This window comes from Pelecanus crispus, chromosome 4 (genome assembly GCF_030463565.1).
Source record: "Pelecanus crispus isolate bPelCri1 chromosome 4, bPelCri1.pri, whole genome shotgun sequence".
NCBI classification, from domain to species: domain Eukaryota; kingdom Metazoa; phylum Chordata; class Aves; order Pelecaniformes; family Pelecanidae; genus Pelecanus; species Pelecanus crispus.
The window spans coordinates 55,551,108-55,577,769 of record NC_134646.1 but is presented as its reverse complement, the minus strand read 5'-3'; the positions used below and the strand labels follow the sequence as shown (position 1 = coordinate 55,577,769).

The window sequence follows — 26,662 nt, the reverse complement described above, 5'->3', positions numbered from 1 at the left end:
AGAAGGCAAGGGGGAGGGAAACTCTACATAGCAGGGCAGCTATGATATGAAGGGTCACTCTCATAAATTAATTGCTGTGCTTATTTACTCTTTAACTGTTTTTTTTCCAGGTCCTCCCATTATTCTATGGGCAGTCGAGCTTTTTCCCATGACAGTATTTTTATACCTGATGGGAGAACAGAGAGTGAACAGGCCATCCAAGCAATGTCACAGGAGAACGTTTTAGGAAAAGTCAAAACTCTTCAGGTAAGAAATTGTAGGTGGGAAAAGTATTTAAAATGTGGTGGAAGATGGTCTCCAGAATGTGTTACGTGTGGATAAAGGTGAGTTGCTTTTTCAATAGCCTTGGGGCAGTTTCTCAGCCATGTAAATGGTCTAGCCAAAAGCCATGTAAATAATTTGGGTAATCTGCAGAAGATCTAGGTTTTGGTCTTGAAAGGTACAGCAGTGGTGCTGCAAGCAAATCTGCAGAAATGTCTGCACCTTGTAGAACTCATTTGAATTGAACTCATGGGTTTGGCATATCCTGATGCCTGAGACCTACAGATGTGGTACTGAGTGAAAAAATGAGGGTGGTGTTGGTGGCAGGGAATGGCATGCAGGGTGAGACTTCTTTGCAAAGCTGATTTAATTATCCTTTTTTATGTATTACTTTTCTCCTTCTTTTTCTCCCTGTCCTTTCAATGTTTCTCAGGAAAGGTGGATATGTTTCTCTCTCCAAAGCAAACAGCACATAAGTAACTACATAAACAACACATTTGGGTATTTGCTTCTAAGGAACTTTATATGACCTGCTTTCCCTTCTTTTCCAGAACTCTAGATTTCCAGCTCTATGCCTATCTCAACCTTGAAAGAGCTGTCCCTCAGAAGCACGTTTCAGTTTATTGCTCAGGATGCTGACAAGTCCTGTCAAAATGCTGATAAATTTTTAATGCTGTGTAGGTGCCGTTACCCTGTAGCTGACTAGTAAAATACCATTGATTTCTTTTACCTCCAAAGTCTACCCGCGGTCCATCTTTTCTGGTGAGTGAGAGATCACGCACAGTAGACAGATGCTACATTCAGGATGAAATTGTTCCTGTACAGTGCTGTCAGCAGACAGAGAACCTGAATGGTGTTGGCTGTGCTGACTGTGGATGAACTTTGAAGTCGAAACCACACTAGGACATCTCCAATTTCTCTGTGCTCTTTGTTCAGCTTAAGTTTCCCTGGGTCAGGTGGATTCAATGCGTGCTACTTTCCAGGCTAGAAACCATTATATTTTCAGTGACTGCTGACTCTGAGCAAAGATGTGAAGTAGTTGGACCTGTCTTGCAGAATGCTTGAGTGTCCTTTGATACAAAGCTCACTGACTTCTGCAGGGAGCTGTGCCCTCCCTATCTGTTGGATCTCTCGTCTTGGCTTCAGCACATCAGCTTTTCTGTGAATACCTTTGCACTTTGTAGGAGTGGCTTCTCCCATTTCCAAACTCACCCTAAAATTCCCAGTGGAAATTATTGCCTTCGTTAAACTCAGAGACACGATAAAAAGTACAGTTACTGCCGTTGCTAACATCCATCTTCACTAAGCAAATGGTAACTTAAAGAAAATGGAAGCAAAAATAATCACCCTTGAAAGTCACAAAATAAATAGCCAGTGATTCGCTCTCGCTTGTGTGAACTTTGCATGAGCCTTTTTTGGTGTGGTTGTTTGCATGTGTATTAAGGGGGAGTGTTGTTTCAGCTGCTTGATGTCAAAAGTGGGCTTACCTTTTTATTTAAAATTGAAGCACAGTAGGTCATTTTTATCATTTAATATAGCTGTAACCCAGCCTGTAGCAACATCCCCAATTCAGCTTCTCCCACTCTACTAATGATGGTGATATCCAGAGCAACCCATTCAATCAGAAAGCAAATGCATAATAGGTTGTAAAGGACACTTTCAACTATTTACCTATTTACACAGAAGCTATATATTCATCTAACTCTCCATGGATTTTTTTCATAACCCCATGGAAATGCTCCTTATAAGAAGCCCAGGGGCCACCTCTTGTATTTGCAAAACCTGCTGCCCAGCACATAACTGTCCCCATTTCCCTAGCCATGATTTCTGCAACTGTTCCCTGAGTTTTAGGACAAGATCATGCCAAAATCCCATTGCATATTTTTAGGTTGACCTTAGAGTTGAGTCCCAGGTCTGACCAGTTATTTGGACTATCATTCCTGTCTGAAGGTTTTATGCACTCCATACCCCATCCTTTTTTTCTGCTGTAGTATTCTAAAAGGAGACTGTGTTTGCTCTGTGATTTTGCAGTCACAGAAAACACTGATACTTGGTCTCCAGTTATCAGAAGCTTGTATTTTCTTTTAAGTCCCTTTCCGCAAGCTCACTCCCGCTGGGAACGTCTGTATTTCTTCAAGTGGTGGAACAAGAGGAGACAGTAATCTCTTCTGAAGAGCGCTCCACTCCTTAAAACCAATTCTGTGGCCAGTTCCCGGTAAAGCCATTGCTACGCCACCAACATTACCGTGGTTTTGCCCAGGCTTGTACGTCACGGTGGAAGCACAGCATTTTCCATTTCCATTTGCCTGGCAAGATGCTCCTTAGTAAAGAAGTGTTGCCAGGATTCAGTGCCCTGTGCTGGCTCTGAACTCGATGGATTCCAAGCAGAGATCAAAAGCTCTGCAGATTTTAACCTTTTTCAGGATTTTTTTTTGGGGGTGGTACAGTGAACAATCCTGGAAAACTTAAGTCTTTTTTTGGAAGAAGCACCGTGCTTACAAGCCCAACTGACAGCATGGTGAAACAGGTTTTGTAATCAGAATAGAAATACAAGCCATTTAATACTGATGGTGCTGGATCTCATTCTGCTGATCACCAAAGTGTTTCCCCCTTCTTGCCTTGCATTTCTGCTGACTTTAGAGTGTTGATGAACCCACAAAAAAATGTTGTGTAATGGTGCAAAACTCTGTAGCAGTCTGGGCAGCTGGCCAGTGTATGCACTGGTTCAGTTTCTTGTAGGAATTCTCTCTTTCTGATTATGTGTGCAAGGTACATTCGTTCTTTCTGGAATAGCTCTCATTTCTTTTTATTGATTTTCAGATTGGCGGCATTCATCTTATCAGGCTTTCTGTAAATTGATTTGGTCATGTTCAAAGGTTTTAGCGTGTGCTAGAAGCGAGGCTGAGAAAAGCCTCACTTCTTAACTTCCAATAGCCTTTGAGTATCCTGAAGTTATTTTGTGTTGGCTCAAGCCATCTGCTGTTGTAAAAGCAGTCTGTTCCTTGTCCTTTGGATCCTCTGAGATTTATCATTACCTAGTTTTTAAGATCCAGTGTAGAAAGCCAGCCTGAACCTGCTCCCACAAAGAGATGGTACCCAGGCCCTGGTACCCTTAGTGCTGAACTCAGTTTCTTGGAATCTGGTGCTTTGCTTCTCATACAGGACTGTGAATGAGACACAAGGAATGTTTAAAATCTAAATCTAGCAGTGTGTCAGAACAAACCTAAAAGAAACTTGGGGAGCTTGTTTTTATATCCTTCCCTTTCCTAAGCTAGTGGGGTTTTTTTTCTTGCCTCAAAGTATGTTAGATCCACTTCCTCCCATTTTGCAGCTGTGACTCTTCCTACTACTGATACTTGCCAGAAATGGTCACCAAGTGAACCGAAGACAGTTTTTGTTTCAGACCCACAAAAACTGTAGCAAGTAAAATGGAAATTTGTTTTGAGTGTTAGTAGCTTGATGTGGCTAAGCCATTGTCTCCCTTTTGCTGTGACAGTCCTGTGGTGTGGCACTGCTGCTGCCTCTGGGGGCAGGAGGACAGCTTGTTCTCCGCCTCTTGCCTTCACTGAAAGTGTCTCAGGTGATTTGGCATCCATGAAGCTGTGGCAGTCAGCTGCAAGAAATACTGAAGGTTGACTATGGCATATGGCTTATTGCATTTAGGAACTAATGGGCTACATCTTTTCTGTTTCATGTGGCCACGTGGTTTAAAACAAACCAACCCTCTGCTTTGTACATTTGTAAAACACCCATTTACTACACAGACATTAATTATGATAAAAAAATGTCTTGAGAATCGAGACTTCTTGGTCAAGTCCTAAAGGACCACATTTTAAATTCACAGTTCCCTGTCTTTGTAATGATGAATGTCCCCAATCATTTTCTTCCTGTCAGACCTAATGACTGTTCATTTTTGGATCCCATTTCTTTTAGTCATTAGCATATGTTAGCTATTGATCAAGCCACTGCTTCCTGTACTGTGCTTTGCACATCTGTATTCTACCAGCCATTCCCATTGGTGTTTCTGTTTGATACTGCCCAGATCTCAACAAGGCTGCAAAGGCATTTGCTAAACCTCAAAGCTATTATCTTTAAACTTGATGCTCTGCATTTTGTAGAATTGGGAGTGAATTTTCACTGCACGATTGCCTGGCTTTGCATTTCTTACAATTTATTTCTTTGTCGCCAATATTTTCTAGTGCCACTGCAGCCTAATTGTTTTCTTCGCATTTGACAATCGTTTTCACTTTATAAACTGAATTTATAATTTTTTCTTAATCTTTCTAGCATTTCTGTGACAGACACCCTTTTTCCTATGATCATATTAAGCCCTGGAAATAAGCTTCCATTTTCCTTATTCACATCTGCTTTGCTTTTGGTATTCTGCAAGGAGAGGCTCAGGTGACAAATGCCACATAACCTGTAAGCATCTTCAGGCTCCTCTAGAAAGTCTTGCTCTCAACATGTGAGCATCTGTAAGTGGTCCATTACCACTGCGTACCGAAATCTTCATTTGCATCTGCATTTGCTGTAAATACGTATCTCTAGAGATCCATATAAGGTCCTTCCATCCATATGCTTCTTCACCATTCCTCTATTACGGACCCTTCCAAAATCTTTCTTGAAGTGTAATGCCCCAAACCACATGCTGCTCCAGCAGTGGAGAGTGGAATAGTTCCCTCCCTGCATCTTATATCCAAACCACCCGTGGTAATATTTCTTATTTTCCTCCCTTTCAGTAGGTTTACATGTTAATGTTGCATCTAGTTTACTTTCTAAAGCCTCCAGCTGTACCAGTATAACTTCTCACACGATGCTTTCCAGTTGCTTATGTGGGGTGTTTTGCTTGCTTGGATAACAGATTTGCAAATTTTTCTGGTTGGATAAAGAAGTGGACTCACTTCCACAGAAAGAACAGTTAGGTAAACCATCTTTTCAGCCTAGAAAAGAAATAATAAGAGAAAAAATACGATAGAGATGCATGAAATCATGAGTGGAATTGAGAAAATGAATAGAGGACAATTATTCACTCTTTCACAGCATGAGAACACATGAGCATCAGTTGAAACTAGTAACACTTTCAAACCAAAACAATTATCTCTTTATGCATAGTTGGACTGTAGAACTCATTGTCATACAGCACTGTTATTCGTGAAATATTTATAAAAGTTCAAAGAGCAATGAAACAAATTCATGAAAGAAAAGTTCCCAACTGGCTATTGACTCCAAAAGTCCTCAGATGCGACAAATGATTGGAGCGTTTACAAGGAAAATCTCAGTATGGGCTCGCCCTGTTCTTATATATTCCCAAGGCATTTGATTTTTGGGTCACTGTGAGAGACTGTACAGGACCAAGTGGAATTTCAACAGTATGGCTTTTCTTAGGACAAGTATTATGCATTAGATAGTTATTTCACAATTATATACAACTAGAAAACATAGTTTCATTTATTTATATATCTGGGCATTGCAAACAGACATGAAAAATAGGCATTTGAGTTGAAGGCAAAATATGACCAGCATTTCTTGTAAGACTTGTTTGAATGGAATCAGCTAAAATAGCACACTCTGTTTTAACAATTTTTAACTGAACAGAGTAAGCAGCTCAGTGGATCCGGTTTTGGATTCACTCCAGGCATGGAGCCATAAGAATGATGTGGTTTCAGGGGGCTGAATCCAACACGCGTGCAAGCAGGCATGTACACAGAAGAGGAGCCAAATTGGAGTGAAAGAGGAGATGTACAGCCCGATCTGGGCTCTGTGCCGGTTAATATGGAAAGTTTGTTCTGTGGCATTTCCTATGCAAACACAAAGAGTGCTTTGAAAGTCTAAGCTTTTTAATTTGCTGCAGGTGCCAACCAATGCAGAGCAATTTAACTTAGGAGTTTTATTTCTGAAGTTATTAATGGTAAGCTGGTGTAAAGATGTCAGTTAAATAGTATCACGTTTTAGCAAACTATTTTGCATTAAATAAAAGTGGGCCTGTGTCATGGTCCAGTTACTGAGGAAGATTTTAAAAATTGGATGAGTGCAAACTTTTTTTTTTTTCTAAATTCCCAGTATTTCTTTGCCTTTATTAGATGTGCAGCTCTGCTCCTCACCTCACGCTGAATGGCACTGCACCAATAGACACCTGGGTTGGGTGTGAATAGGCAAACTCTCGTGCACCTCTTGAATCTCACAGAAAAAAATTCAGGGATGAAGTAAACCTGGTCTGGAGCACAGCTCGATGATCCCATTCTGAAGCTCCCCTGTGTGTGCGGTCCTTCCAGCTGCTGTTTCATGGTATAATTATCATATGCGGTAGCCATGCTGTTTTGGTGCTGAGAATGGTTTATAAGTCCTGTGGAAATACCTGTCCACTGGCTGCAAACTGGGGGGCTGGAAAAGCCCACTGGATTGATAAGGCTGGAAGAGGAAGATGCAGGCAGGAAATGTTCATCTCTTCCCTTCTCCTTCCAGCTGACAGCTAGACTTTGGAGCAGGATGGTGATTTCTGGCTGTTAAATTACAAGCCTTCTTGCACAAACCAAAAGAGACCAGGTTAATTTAACTGAGGCCAATATGCATCTATGGAGATTTCCAAAAGGGTATTTAAACACCCTGTGCGTGAGTGCAATGGTAGAAGAACAAAATGTCATGTCTGCAACTTCTAATGACCAGAGTTGCAAATAATCCTCCTTAGGCAACCATCATCCACATGCTGTCACCACAGGGAATTCTCAAGTACAGAGGATTTGTAGTTTTCTGTTCAGAAATACATATCTAACTAAAACTTTTGAGAAATTTAAAGCAGATGCTCCTTGTCAGGGAATATGGCCTCTTCTCAATGGCCTTGCAGCTTAAATTGATGTATCGCTCCATCTCTCTGGGTTGGATTGTGTGTGTTCTTCCAAGTAGAAGTTATGGGTTTTTTCTTTTCTTTCAGGGATGGTGCATTTTTAGGGTTTTTAAGATTGGCCAGGTAGAGAATGCAGCCGTATGAATTTTTTTGAGAGAAGATAATTGCATTGAAGTTACAGTATAAGCACATTTTAAAAAAGAACAAGGAGCAGGTTTTACATTGCTCTTTGAAAGCAATAGAATAAATCTGCTCAGTGGTAACAGTAAGCTATTTGAGATTTTGACATTTGGTGTTCAGCATCAGCTTTGGAGATTAGAATGCACTGAGAGAAACTGGTCAATGGAAAACTATTAGTGGCGTTCATTTAAGCTAAATTTGTTTAAAAAAAATGCAATAAATAGATACTACAGAAAAGAGCCTTCCATCCTGGAAAGAATGTGAGGGCTACTAGAGTTTCTTCAATATTCAAACTAATTTATGCAAGTCTGAGCAAATAAACTTTTAAAACTTTGAAGTAATTTAAAAACAAAAAACAAAACCAAAACCAAAAAACCGTGTACAGTCCATAAATATTGACCGTACCCTATTTCCTGGAAATATCAGGAAAATAACATTTTAAACTTTTATAGACACAAATACACATTTTTACAGCAGAGCTCTCAAGCATCCTTGATGACAACTAACAAGGCCATTCTTTCTAAAGCACAGACCATTCTCCACAATAGCTCCATCACCACACAACTCCCACTGTGCACTGCACACACAGTAGATCAAGAACTTGTTCAGAAGATCAAGAGAATAACACACCATCCCTTCCTCCAAAACACATTGCAAGCAATATGTACATGCATGCATGTACTCACCACGGAACAGATGCACAAATCCTTGGTTTCTTGGGTAGTTGCTCAGCTAATGCTGACAGCTCCAGTTTTCTGCCTGGGAGAACTATTTTTCTAGGAATATGGCTTTTGTAAGAAGAAAGGAGCAGCCTCAACTTAGAAAACGTTATCGAATTAAGAAGCTGTTGTGAAGTAACTTTCTACTAGCATCAGAGGACCTGCAGGAATAGAGCAGAATTGCAGCCTTCACGCTATTTAATACAGACCTGTTTGATCTCTCCAATTCCCATTTACGCAGCGGAAACATGTAAGATTTCAAGTCAGAGTTGCACTGCTAACATGAAAGCTTGGGAGGACTTGGTGAAACTCTGGCCTTTAGACTATGGGTGCACTGGCAGCAATCTAGGTGGGAATAAAACTCTGCCATTCAAAACTGCCTGCTATCAAAATGATGTACTAGATGAATTTAATTACTTTCTGCCAAAATCCAGATGGGCATAAATAATGCGTAACTCAATGAGGAAGCTAAAAAAACCCTTTTTGTGGTGGTTTAACCCTGGCCGGCAACTAAGCACCACAGCCACTCGCTCACTCCCTCCCAGTGGGATGGGGGAGAGAAGCAGAAGGGTAAAAATGAAAAAACTCATGTGTTGAGATAAAGACAGTTTAATAGGTAAAGCAAAAGCCGTTCACACAAGCAAAGCAAAACAAGAAATTCATTCACTTCCTATTGGCAGGCAGGTGTTCAGCCACCTCCAGGACAGCAGAGCTCCATCATGCATAAGAGTTACTTGGGAAGACAAACGCCATCACTCCCAACATCCCCCCATTCCTTCTTCCTCCCCCAGCTTTACATGCTAAGCATGACGTTGTATGGTATGATGGAATATCCCTTTGGTCAGCTGCAGTCAGCTGTCCTGGCTGTGTCCCCTCCCAGCTTTTGTGCACCCCCAGCCTACTCACTGGTGGGGTGGGGTGAGGAGCAGAAAAGGCCTTGACTCTGTGTAAGCACTGCTCAGCAGTAACGAAAACATCCCTGTGTTATCAATGCTGTTTCCAGCACAAATCTGAACCATAGCCCCATACTAGCTACTGTGAAGAAAATTAGTCTCTATCCCAGCCAAAACCAGCACATAATTCTAATTTAATAACCTGATTATGAGGATTCTCTGCATATACTTTTTGTCTTAATAGTTCAATACAGAAATCCGGTAATGTTTTGGGGAAATATGGATAAACTTTTATGTAAGAGTCTAGTCCACTGTGCAATGATGGCAAGCAAGACTGATCTGACCTGAATCCTTTCAGAGGTCCACCCGCTGCTACTAAAGCATATCTTCCCTTGCCAGCTGCTCACCTAAGCCATGCTACTGATTCTGTGCTATAGGAAAAAAAAAATCTTTGTTTTACATGCTATCTGCTCCAGTCTTCTGCAGTTCTCAGCAGCAAACTTGTGTCAGGGGTCCATCTATGTACCTGGCATTTCCACTGAACAGAAGCTGCACAGTTGAATTGAGTATTGCTGAGCTGTAGAGGTTCATGATAACACAAGACAGAAATGGGAAATCTCCTTCGGAGAATTTTCTGTGCTTGAAAGAGAGTAAAGCAGGAAAACAACTCCATGGTTCCTTCCTTCCTTCCTAACTGGAAGTGATTCTCTGAAATATTTTAGGAAGAAAATCTATCAATAAATGTTCCTTACTCCATTTGTTCCTTCTAGAGAATTTCTTCTAACTCTTTTGCAAAAAATTCACTTTCAAAGACTGTATGCTATATGTCTCTGCAGTAGCCAGGGCTGTAATTTCTCCAATTCACCCTACCAGAGGACAGATATTACATGCTACTTATTTTATTCATCTTACGCTTGATACAATTCAAGAGTACTTTCTTGTAACCCTCAATAGAAAATTACTTCAACAAGGAGAATAAATGGTGGGAAAGCTCTTTTATCCATTCACCTACTGCATGTCCCCTGCATAAACTTCTTTGTGCAAAAGCGGTGTTGTGGCAGTGCACGTGAGCGTGAGCAGACATGAGTTGGTGCGCTGTTCCTATGAGATCAAGCATCTAAAAGAAGCTGGGTTCCCCTTCCTTTGAGAATTTGCCTCCTCTAAGGCAGGGTTATGCTCAACATTTAAAACTTACGACTAAGTCTTACAATAAGGATATCTTCAAGAACTACAGATGCATGAGATGCAGGGTTTGGGGTCTGGAGAAGAAAACGGTTGCCTTTTGGGGCTGTTTTAGCTTCTCAATATACATGGCTCATGATCTTATTTCTTTGTAACAGTAAGGCTTCACAATTAGCTTGTATAAACAAAGTCTTAATCTGGGACATAGATCAAAAAAAGCAAAGGAATGTTTCAAAATTCACAATACGTTTTCAAAGTTGGCAACACTGAGAGAACTCAAATTGACCATCCAAAATCAGAAGTCAGAATCAGAATAGTAAATTCCTGACCTTGGTTACTTTGCAGGCAGAAAGAAGAGGGGGTGGCCACTGTGTTGCAGCAATGGGAGCCTCAAGTTGATCTTTCTGTCCAGAGTCAGAAGTTGCCCTGAGTGCTACTGTGCAGCTTTTATGTGGAGAAGGGGTGTGTGCTGGACTTGGCTTGTTTTGCTCATAATATAAATACCTTTTTTTTTCTTTTCTTGTTTTTCAGCAACAGTTGGCCAAGAATATAAAATTTGGGCAGCCTCCACAAATGACAGTTTCCGTGAGGACAATGGGGGAGGCAAACGCTAGTATAGAAGAGGATGTGTTGCTCAGTAGCCCCATGGAGGTTGAGACTCAGCAGGACACAGTGATCTCAGACAGTGGTAATAAAGTAAGCACTTTAAATCGAAATATTCATGGCATTTTAGCAGTATTAAAACAGTAAAGTTCACTGGGGCATAGCAGATGTCTCCAGTGAGGTGTAGCTGAGCTCAGCGGGCTGTTTTATGTGGGTGGGATCTCTCCGCTCGTGCTTCTTGGACCAGTGAGAAGTGTGTGCCCTTGGCATCCTGAGCCAGGTCCCACAGAATTACTGGTTTGAACGTCTGCTCTCAACTTCAGGCAATGCAGACATCACTCACAGCGTAGCTAGAGGACAGGAAATTTTTCTGAGGCAGAAAAAGTCTTGAAATACGGCCTTCCCAGCATGGAAGGTTGTGCACAGCATCAAATGGCAAAAAGGAAAATCATTCTAAAATGAGAGGGGTCTGGAGCCTAAATCCATAAAATCCTGGGTCTGGGGGTAAATATCCATATTTCTCGTGGACAGGAACCGAAGGCAAAGAAGGGGGAGAAACATTTTGAGAATGCTCCCTAAATCCAAATGTCCCGTATAATTCAAATAATTATTCAAATTATCCATGAAGATTTTGAAATTGGGAACCGTAGGCATTCTGGTCTCCAGAAAGGGCTTGTTCAGGCGGTGAAGAAACACAGCGCGTGATGGAAGCTCTCTGGAAACCCTCTAAGGCGAGACTGGTCCTGTGTGTTGCTGTAATGGCTGAAGCGAGGACAGCGGGGCATCCTTCCCTGCGGGAACCCTTGGGGAAAGCATGCAGCAACCTACCATGTGCATGCAGCCTGTAAGATCCTGGAGGGACACCAGGGCACGGGCCTCAGCTCGTGTTCTCTAGCACTAGTGCTGGCTGCGTGAAAGGCAAAGGCAGTAAGCGTCCTCTGCAGCTCATGCTTGTATTCAGCCAAACACACAGAGGGGAGATTTATGGCTGAGGTGGCCCAAATTCTTCATCAGTCTTCAAGGGGCAACGTAGCTCCTCTGTGACAACTTCCTTCACGGCTGTGGTCGGGTCTGTCAGGGGGCCCGACATTTGGGTAGGACCTGCACACTCACGCCTCTCCCTCTGCAGTCTGGAAGGACAAAAATGCAGTCGAAGCAGGGTACATTTCTCATGCTTCACAAATACTCCCTTTTGAAGCAATCGGCTAAGGTGAATCGAGAGCATCCTGCGTGCACAAAAAGTGCAGTGGGATTGTGGACAGGTTTTGGCTATGTACCCTGGTACTAGGTGAGACTCTGTGTTTGATACAAACGCACATTCTCCGCAGCCAGCCTTCTTGCTGGGCCCTGCAGGACACCCGAATGTCACCTAGTGACCTCCAGCTCGAGGGATAAAATAATTAAAGCACTAAAAAACCACTAGAGTATCTCTGTGTAATAAGGAGGGAGAGATTCAGTCCTTACAACCTACTCTTTTAAATACTATGTTCTGAAAACAAAATTAATGCCCCTTTGCATAGTTCTTTTTCCAAGCACTGAAGGAGCAAACAGCCCTACTCAGAGGAGCTTGCAAACACAAACCAACCAACGCTACATGCGTAGGGTCAGCCAGAGCGCTCAGTACTTTTCTCTTACTGTGTGCTACTCATTACCTGCTTTATCAGAGATTTCTGGTGCATGGCAGCTTGCCTGGTTTCTGCTCCTGTCTCTGCTGCTGGCCTTGTGACTCCTCTGCCTGTTTATCTGCATAGGTCCTGGGGGGACAGGGTGGCTTCTGTCAGGAGTTGGTGGCCAGGACCACATAGCACTGCTCTACTTCAAACAGGTTTCCTATGTTGCTTTGTGACTTTTCATCTTCCTGACTAACTTGGATCAATGGCAAGAGTTCTGCGTTTCATTTAACTTCTATTTGTAAAGCTGATTTTTTTAGGCTTTATACTAACAATCATGTGCACCTGGTGTAATGGGATCCAAACATTCATCAGGTTATGAAGTAATGCTGGGATATAATGATTAAAACCAACATTTCTGGGTGTGATGAATGCTGCTGCAACCCCTGTGCCTTCAAAATCCCCTCCTGTGAGATGGCTAGGAGGGCGACAGTAGCTAAGGGGTCCTGGTGACTGATAGGCTCTGATTGCTCTGGGGGAACCGGTTTGCTTTGTAAGAAGAGCAGTTGTCAAGAATCTGCAGTTGAAACTTTTTGCAGTGGAGGTAATGCCTGATCAGGTTCCTTTGTTTTTTCTCAGGTGTAGGTCAGGAGAAAATAAAGTTATTAGGAGCTGATTGAAATCCTACAAAGCTGTGCTCTTTCTTTTGATTTGGAACCTGGTTATCTCTAAGGAAGTGCGAGTGTTCTGCCTTTTGTAGTGTCTTGTAGCAGCAACTGCTTCTGTAGAGACAGCAGTGATTCAAGGAGCAGCAAAGAAACTCATAGCATTTAGGAACAAGAATTGTTTATCCATCAATCCTGCAGTGACAGGAAACAGAGTAAAAAGTGTACTCTAACATGCAAGATTTCACAAGTCCTTTGAACCATATTTATTAGATCCTTTGCATTTTAATATCTAGCTGTGGTAATCTTGTTTTCTAGTCCACTGGCACCCCAGATTTGTTGAGAACAATGAATTTGCCTGGAACAGGACATGAAGTGGAAGAAAAGGTAACAAAACTTTTACACTTAGTTTGCACCAAGTTAATTTCTAATTTTAGTTATTAGAAGCCTGACAGTCAGTTTTTGCTTTAATACACACTTCGTTGTTCCATGATCATCCAAGATTTTGTGAATGTTGCGCAGTTTGGGGCCTAGTAAATAAACAATAACTAAGATTGAGAAATCTGTAAGAGTTGATTGCAGGAAACAGCAGAACTTGGTCTCTGCCAGTCTTGCAGCATTCCTGCATTTGATGTATTAATCAGAGAGCCTAATTTTCATAAGTATTTCTACTACTTTGTTATGCCTACATGTAATTCAATAAGTGTATGCAAAATGTTCAATCAGCTTTTAAGTAATTGGTTCCCTAATTAGCATACGTTTAACCTCAGAAGATTACAGAGCTGTCTTGAAAAAGATGTATGTGATTTTGTTTCCTTACAGAAGATGTTTTCTCTCTTCTTTTTTTTTCCGTCTTCTTTTTCCACTTGGATTGTGCCAAATACCAGTCTCAGGATGATAGCTCAGTGACTTACAGGAGAGACTGATTACAGGCTCACTCTTACACGTCTAGACATACAGTGCCACTGTATTTATTCATGAGAGGAGTCTCACTAAATCACTTTGTATTTGCACTTTCTGAACCCAAATATTTGAAGGGCAAGAGAAAAAAGCAGCAGTCAAAGCCAGTATTATTTTATTTCTTGCTGTTCTTTGGTGCTAGCTTGGACAACTCCACATCACGGGAAGGTTTTCTGCAGGCACTGTGCCAGTCTGAGATCCAATACCATAGTCATCTCCCATGCAGAGAGTACAGCTCTGTAGCTGTTCTATTATAATACTTAGATAAGTCAATCTGACTTGCTCTTGCCTAAAGTGTATAATCTAAATTATTTAAAGATGTAGATATTTTTTCTACAGTAAGCACACTTTAAAATGTTCCAGTGTTTGATGTTGCTCAATACTCTGCCTCTGCCCTTCCCATTCCCAGCAACTTCTGAGTGGAGCTAAACTGTGAAAAAACTTCAGTTAGAATGGTCTAAGTAATTTTTAAGTGAAAAGTATAAAAGTATGTAGTACTGGAAATAGGAAAATATTACAGCTGTAACTTGCATGTCCAAAGCTCATGATTTGTATAATGGAAAAACAGGGTTTGAAATCTTTTCTGCTAATAACTACTTTGAATTCAAAACTGCAAAGGCTTTGTGTGTGTGTGTGTGTGTGATTTATTTATTTAAATGGCACAAATAGCTTAATAATAGCTTCTTGTGTTTGTGATACAAACAGGTCACTCCAGTCAAATCATCTCGGCCAAAAAGACAATTTTCCTGTTCTGGCACAATTGAAACAATCAATTTGGATGCAGTTCCCCAGGCTGTTGCTCGTCTAGACAACAGTGCAGCTAAACACAAACTGTCAGTGAAGCCAAAAAAGCAGAGGATGTCAAGAAAGCACAAGAGATTAACAAAGGTATTGAATCACTGGTCAAATTGCAAGAGGAGCAGGGGTTGCTTTTGAAACTGGGTACAAAATAACCATAACTGAGTGCACCAGGAGTAGCTATAGGCAGAGGACTCTCTTAAGATGTGATGAACACTGTTAGAGATAGCTATTGAAAGCTTCCACAAATCTTGTGTCTTCAGGGCAAAACAAAATGCATGTTTCTTTCATTTTGTCTTGAAATCAAGATAGAGCCCTAAAAATGAAACCCTAGCTGATGAGAAGATGCACAGAAGTTTTAATATGGCCAGTTGAGACAAATATTACTTACACCTGAGGTACTTCCACTAGGATTTTACATTGGGAGACTTTTCTGATTCTAGTTTTTCTAGGAAAAACTGTAGGTCATAAAGGTCTGAAGGATATCTGCCACTGTTAATGCTGCTCTGATACAGGCAATCAAATGGTGCAAAATTTGGTTGGGAAAAAAAAAGATTCTCTAAAACTGGCATGGGTTCTGGTGGTGATAATATCATTGTCTTACGAGAAAGAACAAGACTTAAGTAACGCACTCTTGCTACAGCTAGAGTGAATTATCAAATCCTCGCTTTGTATGCTTACTGCATAGCTATTTTGGTTTTTATCCTGACATCTTACCAGTGCTTGTAAATGGGACAAGACTATTCAACTAATACAGGGTTCAGGAGAGGCCACTGTCCTTTCTTCCGCACCATTGTACTTGCATTTATCACTCTTGCAATGAAGAAATTAAATTTAAACCTCTTGTTTATACAGAATGTTTAACTGGAGTCAAATGATCGCTCAACAAATGGTAGCTAGACAGGGCATTAGCTGAGCTGTTTTCCTCAAGGAAAGTGCTGGGAAGCACTCTTCAGGTGCAGCTCATCTTCAGACCATGTGGCTACAGAGACAAGGAGTAAGCTGTGAAGAAGATCTGTATTCAGTTTATTGCAGGTATTGCACCCACATGGCAGAGCTGTGGGGCAAGCACAGAGAACCAGGAGTCAGCAGTTCGTACATGCCTTGGTGCAGTACAGTGCAGTATCGCTGGGGAGCTCAAGGTTCTCTGTCCACGCATGGTCCCATGGTTTCTGCAATAGAACTGGAGTCTCAATACAGCTAATGGAGGAAGATGTTCTGGCTCCGGATTTGTGAAAAGCAACCAAATTGTGTTTCCCTGAGCAGTGTTCTTTCCTGGCTAGCGTTGCAGAGCTCTTTTCTGCAGGCAACAGCTTCTGTCCCTGCAAGTAACAGCTAGATTTGCCATGAAAGAACTGGCAAAACAATGCCCTTAAGCATGTGCTAATTATTTCAGGCTTAAAGGATGGAGTTCTAAGTAGTAGAACAGGCATATGAAACTTGTGTTCTATTCCTCAGGCTTCTGTAAATTTGAAATGGCAGGCCTCAATCTGGATTAGCTCATGTACACCATATGGCGATTCAATATTTAGCATTATACTGTTATCACTGTTGGGATGTTTTCTTTCTTTTAACAGGTATCATCTGAATAGGTGAGAGGCATGGGATATATGATGATGTGATCCATAAATTGGGGTGGGTGTGTTGGTGTGTTTGCTCCAGATCTAAATCATTGTTTTAAAAAAAAAAAAAAAAAGTTGTTTTGCATTTGCAGCTGATTATTTGTTCTCTGTAAAGAGTAACAAGCCAATAGGCAATATTCAGTAACTCTAAACTTGTCTCCCAATTTTAGGGATCACAAAGTTTAACAATAACAGAATTTGAGCCAGAGGACCTAGAAACTCAGCTGTATGGGGACAGATATCCAGGTTATAATGGACACATCATAGCAGACAAGCTAATCCAGAACAGAGATGAGCAGAAACAGCTTCAGCTGGCAGAGGAGAAAAGAATTGAAGATCACTGGGGTGTCTTTGAGGCTGAAAGGATAAGGCAGATTGTAGAAATGGAAGAACAAAGAGAAATGGAAGAACAAAGGTGCCAAGAACTTGAGCAGGAGCAGCAAAAAGAGCAGGAGAGAAAGTGTTGTGAAGAAGAGAGGAGGCAGTATCTCCTTGAAGGAGAGACATCTATGAAAATAGAAGAGCAAACATACAGTAAAGAGGAGAGAAGGCCGCTGGAGGCTGAAAAGAGGCAAGAGCTGGAGAAGCAGAGGCAGAAGGAGTTGGAGGAGCAACAGGGACGAGAGCTGGAGGAGCAGAAGCATCAGGAATGGGAGAAGCAACAGAGACAAGAGCTGGAGGAGCAGAAGCGCCAGGAACAGGAGGAGCAACAGAGACGAGAGCTGGAGGAGCAGAAGCGCCAGGAACAGGAGGAGCAACAGAGACGAGAGCTGGAGGAGCAGAAGCGCCAGGAACAGGAGGAGCAACAGAGACGAGAGCTGGAGGAGCAGAAGCGCCAGGAACGGGAGGAGCAACAGAGACGAGAGCTGGAGGAGCAGAAGCGCCAGGAACGGGAGGAGCAACAGAGACGAGAGCTGGAGGAGCAGAAGCGCCAGGAACAGGAGGAGCAACAGAGACGAGAGCTGGAGGAGCAGAAGCGCCAGGAACGGGAGGAGCAACAGAGACGAGAGCTGGAGGAACAGAGATGTCAGGAGTTGGAGGAGCAGAAGAGGCAAGAGCTAAAGGAGCAGAAGCATCAGGAATGGGAAGAGCAGAGGCGCAAGGAGGTGGAGGAGAAACAGAAGCGAGAGCTGGAGGAGCAGAAGAGGCTAGAGCTGGAAGAATTAAGGCAACACGAGATTGAAAAACAGTGTCAAGAGGAAGAAGAAAGAAATTGCCTGGAGGAACAAAATGAACTGAAGGAACAAAATAAGGAAGGAAAACAGAGAGGAGAGCTGGAAGAGAAAGAGCTTCAAGAAGCTGAAATAAAACTGAAGCAGGAGAAAGAAGCTGAGAGCCTCAAACAACAGAAGAAACAGGAGGAACAAAGGCTGCATTTGAGGGAGAAAGGAGAAAAGACAGAGAAAGAACAACCCCAGCAAGTAATGGATAAGAAAAAGAAATGGGAAGAGCATAGAAAACACAAGCTCACAAAACAAATGCACTTGGAAAGTGCAGAGAGTATGCAACAAGATGAACTGAGACAGCAAAAGGGACAAAATGAACAAGAGTGGAACAAGCTGGAAGAGAAGGTAGACACAGAAGGACAAAATCTGCAGCAAAACCAACAAGAAAAATCCTTGAAACAGCAACAGGACAAGGATCAGTTGTGTTCTGGAGGGCCTGATAGGCATCCGGTTGAAGAGAAGCTCCAAGAAGGATCACGATCCCAAAAACTCAAACAGCCAGAAAAAGGGAATAAAACAGCAGAAGTCCTCTCCCAGAAACTGAAGAGAGAAGTTGAGGCTCAGGAACAAAAGCGAATAGGGGAAGAGCTTAGGTGGCAAGAGGTAGATGAAAGACAAACTGCATCCAGACCCTTCACATTTCAAGTGTCTTCTGGAGATAAACAGATCATATTTCAGAAGGTAAATCTGAGTCCCGTCATGCCCGTCAAAGGAGCAGGACTCTCTTCTCCATCTGTCAAAGACTGCAGGATGCACGCATCCAGCAAGGGCTCTCATACACTCCCATCATCTGTGTGCGTACCCCACACAGCTATTTTGGTTACTGGAGCACAGCTGTGTGGCACAGCGGTTAACTTGAACCAGATAAAGGACACAGCTTGTAAATCGTTACTTGGCTTAACGGAAGAGAGAAAAAATGTGGATATTCCTTCACCAGAGAAGGCCCAGACAAAAACCCAGGATCCCAAACCCGGCAGCAGTAAAATGAAATATGCACAAGAGACATTAAATAACCAGGCTGTACTAGCTGAGTGGGCTTCTATCCGCTCCAGGATCCTAAAGAACGCAGAAAACAGCAAATATAACGAGAGAGACCGAGTAAGTGTCTGCAGACACAGTGATGACTGGACACCCCGAGGACGGGGTGCTCCCCATGGTAACTTGAGGAAAACCCTCTCTGCAAATGCAAAGTTCTCGATAACACCAGCATGGCAAAAATTTTCAGACGCTTCAAAGAACAGTTCAGAACCTGAGAATGTAAATACGGCAAAAGGCAATGAAGCAGTGGCTGCGGGAAGAATCACTGGCTCATCCGCCGATGCAAAGGAGGATGTGGCTTCCACTTTCAAGGATAACTTAGCTGCAAAGGCTAAGGACAAAATGGAAACCTATAGTGGAATGACAGACAACACAGAAGGCTGTAAATTTGCAAAAGATCTTCCATCTTTCCTTGTTCCAAGTTTTCCTCATTCTCCAGGTAAAGAAGTACTCCAGGCAGAACTTCCCGGTGATCTTGAAAATCAGCAGAATAACAGCACGAAAAAAGTAGATAAACCGGCACCAAATGGAGAAGAAAATGTTTCTCCTTTTGGGATAAAGTTACGAAGGACAAACTACTCTTTACGTTACCATTATGATCAACAGGCAGAGCAAAGGAAAAAGAAAAGATACAGTGCAGGAGATAGTTTTGATGGTGTGCCTGACCCACTAGTTACAACAGAGGGTGAGAAAGAGTCCTCTGGTTTTGCTCCACAAGAGAGTACATCCCCTGGCATGGGGAGAGCAAACGTGCCTGGTACTGTAAAAGACTCTTCAATTACTGTGGTGGAGATTTCACAACCAGTGGGCACGCCAGTGGTCCTACCAGCCACCGGCCAGAGTGCTTTACCCCCTCATGAGAAACCAGCATGCAAGTCCCTGGTCCAACAGAAACCTGCTTTAGCTCCAAAGCCCGCCAGCCAGACACCACCATCCTCTCCTCTCTCTAAAATGAACAGATCAAACCTGGCTGATACGCTGGGGCAAAGGTTGGTTAAAGCCGAATCGGACGCTGGCTGGAGAAAAGAAGACAGAGCAAATGCAGTGCGCCCCACACCATCCAACGAGACCAAAAATGAAGAGGAAGAAATCAGAGAGAAGAAGTCGTTTTTCCCATCCATAAGTATTCCATGGAGGGAAAAAAATGACAAAAAGCCTGAGCCGTTGAAGAAAGGTATGTCTTTTTCAAAGGTCATTTAGCTATTGTCTGCATTTCCAAAATGAGATACTGGGGGTCCAGAGGAAGACATTTGGTCTTAAGCTAGAATTTTTACCTAGTGTGCTATTTGTGGAGTACCACTACTATGCTTAGTGCTGTCTGAATGAATGGGACTTCCCATCTCCGCAGTTTAATTCAGAAACGCACAAACTCAGCGTGACCAGTGCAACCTGCTTACGGAAGTTAATTTCAAGGAGGTAACTGAAGTGTGTGAGTGTGTTTTCCTTGGTAGACATGTTACCTAGTTAGCCAGAGGGTGGACTCTGTGTTCCATGTGTAATGGTGTCATCAGAGCAGAGGGAGTCATTTGTATAACCTACATTACATTGTTTCTATTTTTTAGGGCAATATTATCTAGCTTAAAAAATATTAAGATCTAGGCCCCCTTATAGTGCCTATCCTGGGCAAATTCTCTATCTAACCCGGTATAGCTGGGCTGGAGTCTGCATTTCAGAAGCACTCTTCAGTAGTAGAAACAATTACAGTAGCCATAGTGGCTCTTCAGAGGAGGGTTGAAAGTCCCTGTGTCCTGAAATAGTATTTTGTACGAGAGGAAAAATTACCCTTTCAGCGTAAGGACGCTCAAAAGAGCAAGGCAGGAATCCAGCATTTAATTGGGAAATCCCTTTTTTTTTTCCCATTCTTGAATTTTACAAGCATCAAGACACTTCTAAAACCCTATCTCAGTGCAATTGCTGCGTATTTTTTAACAATTTTTTTTACACTTTTTCCTTTAATTTCCATTTTAAAATGAGGATTTATGGAAACTAGTCGGAGGCAGAGGTGCTGGCCTGGGAGATCAGGGCCCGGGCCAGCTGAGGGTTTCTGTGCTCACTGAGCTCAGCAGGAGCACCTTTGCATCCCAGTGCTGCTCCCTGCCACTCGCAGCTCTATACTGGGTGCTAGCTCCAGTTTCATGCAGGGTGCAGAAAGTCAAATGCTCAAGTGGCAATTTAAAAAACAAAAAATTTTTAAGAGGGGCTGCATTTATAGGAGTACATAATTTCAGTGCCCTTTGTTTGCCTGAAGTTGGGACTTCTTCCCTTAAATACGTCTGGAAAATCAGGGAACTGCAGTATGTAGTGGCTGGATCCCTTTCATCAGAGGTGTAAACAATCAATGCATATGTATAAGGAAGAAATTTTTTCCAATGAGGGTGGTGAAGCACTGGAACAGGTTGCCCAGAGATGTGGTAGAGGCCCCATCCCTGGCAACATTCAAGGTCAGGTTGGCTGGGGCTCTGAGCAACCTGATCTGGTTAAAGCTGTCCCTGCTCACTGCAGGGGGTTGGGCTAGATGACCTCTAAAGGTCCCTTCCAACCCAAAGCATTCTAGGATTCTATCACTTTCACTTAAATGTGTAGTAAATTAGGCTATAGCTCTAAAAGTCTGGGGTAGGCTTTTTCACAAAAAGGATAAATTTGGACAGCTGTATGAGTGTGGTGAATTAGGTCTTATTCTTGAGGCATAAAAACTGTTTCAGGATTTGACATGGAGTGCACCAAGATCTGTGACTGGCATGGCATTCAATGGGCTTCGCCCCAGAGTTTTCGCAAGGTAGAGAAGTACTGGTGTGCTTGAGACGACAGATGTGCATTACTTAACCAATACTTTTCATGTTTTCTTTCAGAAAAACCGGTCCTCCAGAGCAGGCACTCTTTGGATGGATCTAAATTGATGGAAAAAGTTGAAACTTCACAACCACTTTGGATTACATTAGCGCTGCAAAAGCAAAAGGGATTTCGTGAGCAGCAAGCTACAAGGGAAGAGAGGAGACAAGCCAGAGAGGCAAAGCAAGCAGAAAAGATGGCTAAAGAAAATGTAAACAATCTTTAGAAACCTGCCCATTAGAAATACTGATACCATAATTATAACTGTTAGCTAGTTTTATTATGTGAAAGGGATTTTTTTTTTTTTTTTTTTAATGTTTGGTTTGTAAGATTTCATAAAAGTTAAAATGACAGCGAGTAAAAAGGAGTCTGAAAGTCTGGAGTTCCCTTTTGCAAAAGTCAGACCTCCAGGAGAAAATACAGTGGAATAGTGTGCCAATTTTAGTGTAAACTCCGATGCCTTTGTATCAGGTGGTAGTTAATGGCACTCATAAGCACGACCACTGCGCAGGTGATGGAACAGAAAAATCATATGTAACATGGTTCTTTCAAAGCTTGAGTAAATAAGATGTTAAGCCTTAATGCTTGGGCAATAACAGCTGGAATACTCATTTATAGGTGGATATTAGTAAGTTTAAATTTATTTTTAGCATAACATGTATTATTTGGATAAAATGTAGATGAAAGAAATGAACCGTCATGTGAAACATCCAAATGCCTAAAGCAGGCACTGAATTCAAGCATCGCTTCTTTCCTGTTCTCTAAATAGCTATTTTCTCTCCACGGTTTTCTATTAGTAAGAAAAACACTTCTACTTACAGTACAGAAGTGACGCTACACATGCAGTGATGCTGTATATAGATACCACAGATGGTAAAAAGGGAGATTATGTGGATAGCTAAGTATATTTTGATGTTTGTTATGAGACCCAAATTTCTGATGGACACATGCATAATTACAGACATAGAAAACTGGCAGAAGAAAACAGCAGTGGGTGGGAAGTTGCCCACAGATGCACACTGTGTTTCAGTGCTGTATTTACCAGGTAGGGCTGGCTCAAATTGTTCAATATTTTGACTGAAATGACAACATGACAAATTTAACTTTGTGGGGTTTTTTTTGTTTGGTTTTTTTTTTTACAGTCTTTGATGACTGTTAGTTTGAGAAGTATCAGAGTGTTTTGAGTCTTTGCCGGAAAGGAGGGTTAAGGAAAGGAGAGGTGATGAATGAAAGCATTGAGTGTGATGTCTCTTACTTGTAGCCACTACATGACAGACTGTGTCTCATTTAGCAGTTTTCCTTCTCTGTTCTAGGCTGCTGTAGGTAATCAGTCAGATAATAAAAGCAGCAGCAGCAAAACAAGCACACTGCAGAAATCCACCACTCAAGAAGGGGAGAAGAAAATTGAGACTGCTGTGTCAAGACTAGAAAGAAGGGAGCAGCTAAAAAAGTCGAACACCCTTCCAACTTCTGTGACAGGTACAGTGAGAGATTCAGATTTACTCTAAGAATAATGCACTTCAGAAATGGTATTGCATGTTTTTGAGAAAGTGAATGAATGATTCCCTGCCCCCCCCCCGCCATATTACCCCTAGAATTACAGGTGCATTTGCTTTCAGCATGGAACAACACAACTTGTCCCAGCCTCATGTGCTGGCCATTATGCTGGAAGTACATCATTTTAACAGGTTTTTACCAGGTTCCTGAGGTTATCAAGGTTGCACTACTGCATTTCTTTAGAATTGCCCCAGTTCAGGTTAAAAAAAATTAGGCTGTCTCCCCAAGCCACATCCAACAGTATTTTTGGAATGTGACTAATGCACATTAGAGGGATTTGATTTACTGTGAATTGCAATTGGAGTGCTGTTTTGCCTTTAGGTTGCGGTTAGCACAGAGGGGGGGATGATACTTAACTTCTGCAAAGTATATTTGAGTAGCAAATGAAGCATATTGTGTTCCCACACCTCCCAGTTTGCCAAGGAGAAATACTCACCCCAGAATATTTGGAATGCGTAGTCTCGTTTCATTCAAAAATGCAAAAACTAATCAATTCAGTGAAGGTAGCCCGGCACTTTGAATTTAGGACTTCTCCCTCCCAGTCAAGTATTTCATATGGAAGGTTGCAACCAGAACCCTACTGCCTACTGTCAGTTCAGTTAAGCTGAAACAATTACATATTCAAAAGGCAGGCACATTAAAATAAATACTTCCCCAAAGGGCATAATATTTGGGGTGGTGTAAGGCGATTGTTGAAATAGAGACATGCCGCATATTTCTCTAGCCACCATTAGTCCAGGCAAAAGGTTTTGTAGAAGAGTACAGACAGGTGTCGAAGAAACCTTTTTACCAGTCGCACAGTAAATAGCGTGGACTTCTTTGAAAGCAAATCCACATACCAGCTCAATTTATCAGTACCGCTCCAAGTCATGAATTGTGGAACGCAAGTATTGAAAGCAATGCGATAATTAGTTTATCTGATCTGTAATAGTAAAGGCTAAACCAGCGCTACTCCTGCCATACAGACTGTTCCAAGCTGAACAACCCCCCTGCATGCCTGTATTCAGTTGGTTCAGCAGCTGCATGCCAGCGCAGATATCCCCGAGAACCTTACTTGCAACATCTTGGGTTGGACTAGATGATCTTTAAAGATCCCTTCCAACCCAAACCATTCTAAGATCTTGCGTGGTTGCCCAAAACTTGCATGCCCGCACTTAGCCTGCTTCCAGTGTCCAAACCGGCTTTGGAGTTGGGCAGCTGGAGCAGCTTTACAGCATTCCTGTCAACCTGTAACAGGGCTCTACTGCAGCCCTACCCCAAAGATTTGGTAGTGTGATGTGATGCTGCACAGGGTCAATTCTAGCAGAAATCAAACTCGAGCACAGTAGAGGATGCCAAATTAGATCAAAGAAGGGCCAAACCCCAATTATTCTTGGTTGGTCTGCCTGCACTAGAATGAGAGTTTCAGGAGGAAATTCAGGAGGAATTACCAATTTTGAGTTACCTCAAGTGAAAGCATAGAACTGTGCTGGCCCTATAGGAAATAGCGACTGGATCTCTATGTGATTACTAGCTACGTTTGGAGCGAGGCAGCCATTATCAACTGCACAAATGTGCTACATTCAAGTATTTGTTTATTATGGATAATGACACTGATTTGGGTTTCCCACAATTAGGAGAGCATTTAAGGCAGAAGACCAGGCTAGAACACGTTTAAAATAAGTTTGCTGAGTCCTCCTCTAAGGACATTAAAAAAACCACCCAAAACTTGAAGAAGTTGGTGTATTTCAGACTTGCACTTGAGTCTTGTACAACAGGAACTGATAAGAGGGTGTAACCTTTAAAGTAGCATAAATTACCATAACCTTTAAAATAATTAGCTTTTCAAAGTGTCTGTCTACAGCAATAGCTGCTACTACTGCTCATTGACTTATAGCTAAAAATACATGATTAAAGATGTACTAAAAAGAAAAACAAACAATTTTTGGCATCCATGCACTTTTAAAGCTTTTTAAAACATGAACATTTAACAAAAAAGGCTTTTTGGGCCATAAAACCATAAAATGTGTAAGAGGAGATTAGTAAAGAGTTATTTTGTAACTAAGATTTTTAGAGTTACTCCATAGGTTTCAGATAGGACTCATTTCTACCCAGGCTGCCTTCAAGGACATTCACTGTCCCTGAATTAAACAACCTTCCCACCTGACTTCTACAATAAACTTCTACAGTTCTGCTCTGTAAAGCTGCTTGTTAGAAATCAGTTGCTTATTCAACACCTTTTCTTGCTGAGACAGCTGTTTGTCTTGTCTTAACTATACTATTTTAAAGAAAATGTGACAAACAGCTATTGGAGAAAGCTGGTTTATTTCTTCTTCAGGATAGTCTCATGGAAGTGGTTAACTGAGGCAGAAAACTCTAGGACTGCTTTCTTCTCTGTGCTTATTTAAGAACTCTAAACTGAAGAGGCAGTCTGAATCCTACTGAATACTGCTGGGTTACATTATGTATAGCAGCTGCAGAAAAAAAAAAAAAAGCTTTATTTCCCATTGTTTGCTACATTGCAGATGTAAATAAAATAGTTTATGTAAAGAAGACAACAGGCAAATTGGAAATGTTTTCTCTGGATCTCAGAGAGAGTCATTTTGTCTGTTTTTGTGAGTTACATTACTTGGAGTCACCTCTGAAAAATGAAACCCAGCTCCTCCTAATTTGATTATTTTGCAAATGCAATAAAAAGAAGGATTTAACTAAAAGGGTTGGAAATAGATTTAAAGTGTTAGATCAGAACGTATTCACAGAAAAGAAGCGAAATCTCTAGAATCCTGCAACAAAAGTACAGGGTTCAACTAATGGTTTTTTTCCCTCTTCCCCTCCCCACCCCATCAAAAACAGTGGAAATTTCAGATTCTGTTCCGTCAGCCCCACTGGCAAAGGAGGTGGCCAAGAGATTCTCTACGCCTGATGCTAACCCTGTGTCAACAGAACCAGCCTGGCTTGCGTTAGCCAAGAGGAAAGCAAAAGCCTGGAGTGACTGTCCACAGATCATAAAGTAAACTGTAAAATTACATCTCTGTTGCTGACTATTGATTGCTTTTTATTTATTCAGCTTTTTACACATGACAAAACTGAAAATGCATGTACTGAAGGACTGAAAACTGAACTGATTACCATTTTGCTCTAGCTCACTGTAAAGTCTACTCAAGTCATATATTCCATTGCTTTGACACATAGCTAAATGAGGTCATAGCAAAAAATTTCAGAGCCAGACTCTCTCAAAAATTTAAGAATGCTCAGATACTGGATGTAAATTTTAGTGAGTATCATAAAAAGCGCCAGAACTTCAGTTCAGAAGCTCCTTAAATTCTGTGAGTATTCGGTTCTGGAATTCTAGATCTCTACACTTAAGTGGAGATCTCAGAAAGTTTTTTCAACACTCCACTGTTGAAAATTAAGGCAAGATGCATGTTTCCTTCCCTTATTCCTAAATTCTTTTTAAGTGTTAAACTGTATGAACTGTCAGTTCTACCTGCTATTTGAAAGCTTCTTCCCTAATGAAGAACTTCAGGAGGTATCTTTCCACCTGCAAATGACAAGTGCAAAGATTGGTACCATCCAAATGCCGAGGTAATTTCTTTCATCATTGGATTGCTACACTATGTCTATATTCCCTCACTGCTAGGAAGAAAACAATTCATCCTACTTAGCAGAAAAACATTATTTAAACAAAAGTCAGAAAGC

At 41.7% G+C, this 26,662-nt stretch overlaps 1 protein-coding gene across 1 annotated transcript; it reads left to right on the top strand.

Moving 5' to 3' along the window:
- The first annotated feature begins 126 nt into the window (after nt 1-126).
- Nucleotides 127-25,977, top strand: CRACD (capping protein inhibiting regulator of actin dynamics). Its single transcript, XM_075709628.1, has 9 exons — nt 127-246; nt 10,608-10,772; nt 13,273-13,341; nt 14,620-14,802; nt 16,505-16,935; nt 17,002-19,772; nt 21,448-21,638; nt 22,741-22,906; nt 25,817-25,977. The coding sequence occupies exons 1-9, from the start codon at nt 127-129 to the stop codon at nt 25,975-25,977; spliced, it is 4,257 nt and encodes a 1,418-aa protein (XP_075565743.1).
- The last annotated feature ends 685 nt before the right edge of the window (nt 25,978-26,662 follow it).